The 8,580-nt window shown below is 38.3% G+C and overlaps 1 protein-coding gene across 1 annotated transcript; it reads right to left on the bottom strand.

Annotated features, from left to right (window-relative positions):
• Positions 1–3,714: 3,714 nt before the first annotated feature.
• LOC117935030 (E3 ubiquitin-protein ligase TRIM47-like) lies at positions 3,715–8,360 on the bottom strand. The gene is made up of 7 exons (XM_034857145.1): positions 8,038–8,360; positions 6,367–6,738; positions 6,118–6,213; positions 5,258–5,491; positions 4,618–4,783; positions 4,471–4,530; positions 3,715–4,351 (listed from the first exon to the last, which is right to left on the bottom strand). The coding sequence occupies exons 1-7, from the start codon at positions 8,278–8,280 to the stop codon at positions 3,834–3,836; spliced, it is 1,689 nt and encodes a 562-aa protein (XP_034713036.1). The 5' UTR covers positions 8,281–8,360; the 3' UTR covers positions 3,715–3,833.
• Positions 8,361–8,580: the final 220 nt, after the last annotated feature.

The following is an 8,580-nucleotide window of genomic DNA, read 5'->3' on the forward strand; positions in this document are numbered from 1 at the left end:
TGATTGGCTGCTTAGAAATTAAGTGTCAACGAGCAGTTGGACAGGTGTACCTAATAAAGTGGCCGGTGAGTGTATATAACAGGGAGGGACCAGGCAGTAGTTACGTCGTTACTGCAAACGCTGAAAAAGAAGAAAAAAAAACTTACTTCATAGGGGATAGTGTAACAGGGTAGATTCTGGGGTGTCCCTTAAACCACATTAACCCCCCCAAAAAATGAAAATAATAATACATTTAAAAATAATAATAATAATAAAAAAAGGCTAATTGCAAAATTAACCAATTTTTTCTTCTTAAAATCTTTATGTAATTTGGCCCTGATTAAACACTATATCTGGATAAGTGTTGATGTAGGCCTACTCTCCATTTGTCACAGACTGGATCATAAAGCATTGCCATTACAACAAGTAAGGAGATATGCATGTTTGTGAGTTATATGCGGATGTGCATGAAAGTATACGCCTTTTGTTTGCCAAAAATTAATTCCCAGACATAGGCCTACACATGTACCATATGTTCTCTTACACAATGATGGTCTTTGTGTTTCAGGTTTTTGTATTTGTCACATGCCATTTATGTCATAAACAACGAAACATCAAGCAGTGAAATGAATGTCTGACTTCCACTCCAACTGTGCTATCACATAACTAATATAATACACAGAATACTGTGTGTGTGTATATATATATATATATATATATATATATATATATATATATATATATATATACATATATACACACACATACATACATATATATATATACACACACAGATATATATATATATATATATATATATATATATATATATATATATATACGCAGTATGTGAATACATTTGTTTTTTTCTGTATTGTTTTTTTTGCAAATGTATTTTGTTTAACCATGTTTTAAAGCTAGGGATCCCAAAGTGTCAAGTAATTCTTTTTTTTCCCCAGACCTATGAAATGTGTCATCAGTTTAAAATCATGTTTTAAAGCAGTTCTCATAAAATTTGAGGGAGAAAAAAAATAAAGGAAATTTGACAAATAATTGACAATTAAACTATCAGAAGAAGAGAACATAAAGTAATACTGTACGTTTCTTGAAACCATAAACAATGTTAACACAGAAACAAAGTTTACCGTCTAAGAATAAGTACTTACGGTTATCTCGAGTTTCACTGGCTGACGTGTTGATTATGACCAGCTGAGTGGCAAAGTCCTGTGACAGAGCTGCTCCTCAGCTCTTTTGTTTTACTAGGTTGGAGCTTCAGTATTCTTTGCTGACAACAAATACTGAAGAGCACACCGATGGAGAAGGTATGTCACTATTCCACTCCACATATCAGCCGCATGCCTGCTGCATGCCACATCTAGAGCTAAGATCTGCTGTCGGATGAGTTATTTATAGCGTGAAATTCTTCCCCTCTCCACTCATCATACTATTAAGTGTTATATTGCAAGTCTAACATTTATATTCTATCTTATTTATACACTCCAGTTTCCCCTCTATCATCTCCTTATTTCACTTGTTTTCCCACTAACTATCACCTCTAAAATGCTGCATTCATTTCATGAGCAATTCATACACTCAAAAGGCACAGTACATAATACAAAAGTACATTTTCTGTATACTGTATTTGTACGTACTTTATGTATATTTTGTTGTACACAATTACAACAAAATATGGATGGCAGAGAACCACTAACATAAACAACACAATTGGACCAATACTGCTAATAATGATGATACAAAACATGAACAAGAATTTAATCTCATTGAGTGCTCAATATCCATCTAGGAAAAACAGAAAAGTGATGAAAAAAACTCTTATCAAGTATTATTAAGTGCAATGGAACTTTTACTTTGAACTTAGGTGAATGGGACTGTTAATATTCTTTGAATGGTCTGAAAGGTCGTACTAAAATGCATTCATCTCCTCAATGAAATAATATGTTGAAATAGAGCGAAAAACATGTGACCTTCTTTACATTAAATGAAGTAAAAATACCCTTGAGCATAAAGACAACCACGCCTGGCTGTTTGAGTTGTGACTAATGGTAAACTGTACTGTAGGTGTGTCTTTGTACATTGGCACAAACTGATATCTGAGTTGTTTACCCAAACATTAGAAACTAGCCTATATAATGGGATAAGGGTGCCCTCTAGTGTCCTTGTCACAGTGCTTTCAAAGTCCTTCTTTGGGTATTCTAAAATGTGATCTACAATTTTATTACATTAATGAAGGTTCAGTAAATAACAGTAACACCTCAGTATTGCACAATGATTCATGCATACAATAAATGTGTCCTTCCCTTATTGAAAGTTGCATTTATTTATTACAGTACTGTAGTATTATATTTCATTCATTTTGTTGGGAAACGTTGTGTATCACAGCACAAATGTAAATGTGCTGTATTTAAATAGCACGTTTCTAGTCTTAACAACTACTCAAAGCACTTTTACATCATACAAGAACCATTCACCATTCACACACATTCATACACTGTGGCCGAAGCTGCCACGTGCTCATCAAATACACACTCACATCGGGCAGCGCAGCATCGGGGGCAACTCGGGGTTCAGTGTCTTGCCCAAGGACACTATGACATGGGACTGAAGGGCCAGGGATTGAACCACCAACCAGGAAACCACTCTACCACTGAGCCACAGCCACCTAAGAGTGGGTAACCTGAGAAAGGAAAAGCAGATTTCACACACCTGTGTTGGCAAGCATCCACCCCGCTAATGTGTCAGACGCTGTTTTCAGCCTCTCTCTCTTATCTGCAGAAATGCACAACAGCAGCTGACTGTGACCCCTGACCTCTCTGTGGAACAGAGGCAGAGGAAAACATTCACTCCAGTTATCTGTTATTTAGTTTGTACCATCATCTTAATGTCTTGTAAGAGTTATTATAATCTATTTAATGAACTCCAATCATCTCACGATACAACAAACTATGAGTAATATTAAGGACTGAGCTGAGGAGTATCCGAGATTATATTTTTTGCCATCCTGAGACAGTGTCGTTCCCTAAATGCAATAGTGTGAATTACTTAACGATATAAGAAACGGCAAGTGTCTCTGGACACCAAACACATTCATCACCTACAGTATACATGTTCTGGCGAGACACATGACACTCACAAACAATGGGCTGGGGGAACGCCTTCATTTCTTTTATTATTTTTGGTAATAAAATAATTCAAATGATTTATAGCATATTCTTCTGCATAGAAAAGCTTCAATGTGGGGCAATGACCATTCATCATAACCAAACAGTTGTATTTATATAACTATGACGAGGCTGCTATGCTTTAACGTAACTGACGACAAACTTTTCTTAGCAAAATTTTTCATGCAATTGGGAAGCAGAACAAGAGAAAACCAACAAAAAAAACATTTAACAAGCATGTCACATTAATGCAATAAATCGGCCATAACAACTGAGGGCACTCCACCCTTTTATCTTAACTGTTTCACAATTAGGAAACTACTTCTATGGCCTCAAGTGCTTGTTTAAAGTCGCAGAAATGAAATGTTTTAAAATAATATTATATAGGGAAGTTTTACAAATTATCATCAAAATAGTTGCCAATTTTTTAAACATTTCTTGTTAGCGCTGAAAAGCTACAGAGAAGACTGGCACAAAACCTCTGCAACGAAAGATAACGCTGAGGCCTAGCAGGACCTTAAAGTCAGAGTCAGGTGGTAGTCAGTGCTTCTTTTTCTTTTGTTTTATTCTAGAATCTAGTAAAATGGCATCCTCTCATCTACCATGTGGTATTCAGTTGTAATGGAAAGCCAATTACAGCAGTGGCAGACATTAGCCACCCCATTATAAACTTCATCACCATAACTTGATCAGTTCTGCATAATGTCCATCTGTTCCCTTCTTCAGCCCAAGGGCAGGATAGAGAGGCTGAGTGAACGTGGTGTGCTCTTTGTGGAGCAGAGTCATCGAGTCAGAGACGCTGTAAAAGGACAGAGTCCCTGGTTTATAATCCAGGAAGACTCCAATATTGGAGGATGGAGGGCCGGACACAGGCGTGCCCCTACTGTTGTGTTGGAAAGTGTAACCAGCTCGGGAGCACTCTAAACTCCACGACTTGTTGTTGTTTCCAAACTCTGGTTCATGTGATGATGATGATGAGCAAATGTCTTTGTAGGACACTGCCACTGACCATGTATAACCACTCAAAATGACCTCCCAGTAACAGCGCTCTGACAAACTCTCTCTGCACAACACGTGGCTGAAATTTGTAGGCCTGTCCATATAATAGTTCTCAAACTTCACTCGCCGGTGTTCTTTTGAAATGTATACATTTCGGGAGAGTGAGGTCTCATCCAGGGTTAGAGGACGGCAATCTAATGAACGAAAAAAGCAGTACAAATAAGGCAATATTAACATCAACCTTTAAATATTTAGTTCATTACTAATGCACTGGTGTATTGTGGAACTGCAGAGAATTACATGTTACACTTACAGCGTAAAAACTCCTCTCTGGTCTCCGGCGCAGGTGGCAGTACAACATCTATAGTAGAAACTAACAAAAACACACAGTTCCTAAATACCACTGGACATGAATCAAATCCACTGTATTACTCTGGATTCCTATACTTCTACCAGGTACCTGTGGCAGAGATCCTGTGAGATGTGTCCTTCAGGAGGCCCTTTATGTCGTCCCTCAGCTTAGACACGCAGTCAGTCACAGGTTGGAAAGTCAAATGTTGAGGATGAACAACCGGGCCAGTCGGCCGGTCTGGAGATTCGCAGGAGGTGGAGAGGGACTGAAAAGTCTGGAGGGAATTCAATGAGCCAGAGACCAACAAGGAAAAAATGCTGAAAAACAATATCACCATCAGTTTATCACAAGTTTTACTTTCAAATCTGTTAAGCAGATGACACTTCTGCCGCGTCCAAGAAAAATTCACTGAGCCAAGTTTTGCATGTTCTAATCTTCTAAGAGCTACGCAGTAGTGATGGCTAAATGAAGCTTTGTCAATCACTGTCTTTATTTTCTAAGCCCACTAGATGGGGCTCTTGGTTTTAAGAGATAAACCTGAGGCATTGCAATTCAGTGAATTCTCAGCCCTCTTTTGAACAGAGTGTGTCATCTAGTGGGCCCAGAAAATAAAGACGCTGGTTCACAAAGCTTAATTTGGCCATCACTACTGTACAGCATAGATCATTTACATACAGTAATATAAAAAGTGATAAAAAATACCCCAAAACTGTTCAAATTGCTCCACACCACACCGGGTGTCTGCTACCTGAATGAAGTGGACGTGGTCGTTGGTGTGAGAAAGCTGCTCCAGGTCGGTGTCTCTTATCTTCAGCTTGGTGATCTCCTCCTTCAGCTGCAGCTGCAGCGCCTCCGCCTGAGAGACGGCAGCGTGCTCCTGGGCTTCGATCAGCTGCTTCACCAACGTGTGTTTTTTCTTAATGGAGCAGATCAGCTCATCAAAGATCTCATCACAGATCTTAATTGCAGGCTGGCTACCACTCTGTTTATTCAAAGGAAAACAAAAACAAATGTTTTTCTTTAAAAAACAAAAAAAAACAAATGTACTAAAATATGTGACAAAGTTTAGACTTTCAGTCCCTCCAGGATTTCTAGTCCTTTTTTTAAGATTGTTGCAGCCCAAAATGCCTGATGTTGCAGGAGCTTTTGTGAAGAAAAAAAGTGAGATATAAGTTGCAATGTTTTTTGCAGGAGACAGAAAGTTGCAAAAAAGTTGCCATTTTTTTGTATAGTTCTTAAAAAGTTCTGGGAGAATTGAGTTTTCCAAGTAACTTTAGCAAAAAGGCTCAGGATGCTGCAAATCTGGGAAGAATATAAAAATGGCTGGTGGATTTAAGACAAAAAATTAATAATTTATTGAATGAATCAAATTTGAACATATGTGTCAGTGGCTTGTTGATCTTTACATTGTTAGTTATTTTCCTTTCCTGGGACATATTCATACGGTTTGATAAAGGACTTATTGCCTTTACAATAACAAGCATAGTTATCCTCAATTTAGGTCCTCCTGTATGTATCATCATTATGTTGGTGGAAAATGAAAGGCTCCATAAAAATATCGTAGGGCCAAAACAGGATTACTCAAAAACTAAAGTGTAAATTCCACACCTTTAACTCTATCAGTGCTTGGAGCAGCTCATTCAGCTCATTTTCTCTCTCCTTTTGCCTCTCCTGGACCTTCTTTTGAGTCACGGTCAGCTGTTTCTGAAAGAAAATGTTGGCACAACAGCAAATGGCTCTTTGTGAATGGATATGTTTACATAGTATGGTTTCTATCACTTCGATCACATGAGAAAGATTTGACTAAAATGCTAAAGTAACAAACGTGTCAATTCTGTTTGTGTTTTTTGTTCCTACCTGTTCCACAGTCCTCTCTGCTGCAGCGGACACCGTACGGTGTCTCTTATGCTCATCTATAACGCACAGATAGCAGATACATTTCTGGTCTGTCTGACAGTAGATCTCTATCAGCTTGTTGTGCTTCCTACACAGCTTTTCCTGCAGTGGGGTTGTAGCAGGGACCAGCTGGTGGTTCTTCAACGCAGGAACACTGTGGTGAGGCTCCAGGTGAGCGGGACAGTAAGATACCAAGCACGTCAGGCAAGACATTGTGGCTTTGAGTCTTCTGGTCCCGCTACAGAAATCACAGACGACATCTGCCGGGCCGGCACAGCTCTCAGCAGCAGGAGGAGAAGCCTGCTGAAGGCTTGACTTCAGCTGCTCCACAAGCTACAGTAGGGGTGATAAAAGGAAAATTAAAATAAATATTTTAAACTATAAGACATACAGGAGAAAATCAGATTAAGAACAGAATTCACTCAGAGTATACAGTATATCTACCAAGGCGTCACAATCATCTGAATTATTTATTCTTATTTTAGATCTATCTTTGTTTTTTAATTGCACAAGGACTATTGGAGAACCCAATTCATGGGGTTATTAGGGCTTCACACAAGGATTGTACCAACTTTAAATGAGTCAGTCTGACTCATGACCACTTAAGGCAATTTAACTGTATCAGGTGACTGTAGACACAAAGTAACATTAACTCAAGCACTGTACTTAAGTACAATTTTGAGGTGCTTGTGTTTTACTTAAGTACTTAAATTGTTTGCTACTTTACCCTTATACACTGCTACATTTAACAAGCAAGTATTCACTTTCTAACTACACAACATTTTTTTGAAAACTAGTTAGCCGACTAGTTTCCTTTCAGATCCACATTATTACCATAAATGTAATCAACAAATATTCATGACTTTTGATGTATTACAGAGAGAGCATTGCTTACCAGCTGCAATATTACAGCATTTAAATGAATGCCTCAATCAATACTATCTAATAATATATTAAATTATTTTGAAATAGTCCAATCGGCATGAGTTGTTTTTTCATTCATCATATGTGGATGTAATACTATTGTACTTTTACTTAATTAAGATTTTGTATGCTTCTTCTAACAAATACTTCTACACTGTGGGTATTTCTTTGTTTACATTAATAAATAATCTGTCTACAGGTCAAATGCACTCAGATTGCAGGACGACTCAGAATTTAGCTGTTGTTGCATAAGGCCTTTAGGGGAACAGCGTTCAAGAATGTACTATAGCCTTCTTCTTTTTGCTATTATTGGACATTATAATTATTCCGTGGGACTTTTTTCTGAGTGTTTTGCTTGAGTTTTCTGTTTAAATATTTGAACATTTATAAAAAACATGAAAAGGGATAAAGACAAATTGTCACAAAAAAAAAACATTATGTCAGGTCAAAGAAAAACGACAAAAAGACATTATAAATACAGAGTTAATAAAATTTGTAGGAAGGTTATCATAGGCTACTGTATTTTGAAAGTTGTAGTCAACATTGGGAACACCACAGTACACCACATTTTTGATAGACTATTTTTAAAGATGTTATAGTTATTCTCATATTTCATGGGCCTGGGGGAAAAAGCAGTAATACAGGGCATGACTCCCCACCAATAACCTGTAGGCTATCTTTCTACCACTACTTCCAGTAGGCCATCACCTCAGCCAGCATGGTGTTCCTCTGCAGGGCAGGCCTCGTGCTGAAGGTCTCCCTGCACTGAGGGCAGCTGACCTCTCCCTTCTTCTCTTTATGTTCCCAGCAACCCTCAATGCAGCTTTTGCAGTAACTGTGTCCACAGGGAATGGTGACGGGCTCTCTTAGCTGCTCCAGACATACTGAACAGCAGAACTGATTCTGTTCCAGCTGAGTCCCATGCTCCTGCTGCTGCTGCTGCTCAGCCATTCCCAAGAGTTTTACAAGCAGAGAAAGCACTCATGAGTTTCACTTTCTGTTATGGAAGAGACCCACGTGGAAGGGAGCGAGACGCAATTTGGAATTTACGCCAAGACCCGCCCTTCAATCGCTATTGGCCAGACGTCCATGCTTACGTAAGGCAACGTAACCCAATGTGTACAGGTCCTGTAACTGTCTATGGTCCTATCCCCAAAAAAGATGAAGCTCTCACTCATATCTATCTATCTATCTATCTATCTATCTATCTATCTATCTATCTATCTATCTATCTATCTATCTATCTATCTA

This window comes from Etheostoma cragini, chromosome 19 (assembly GCF_013103735.1).
Source record: "Etheostoma cragini isolate CJK2018 chromosome 19, CSU_Ecrag_1.0, whole genome shotgun sequence".
NCBI classification, from domain to species: Eukaryota; Metazoa; Chordata; class Actinopteri; order Perciformes; family Percidae; genus Etheostoma; species Etheostoma cragini.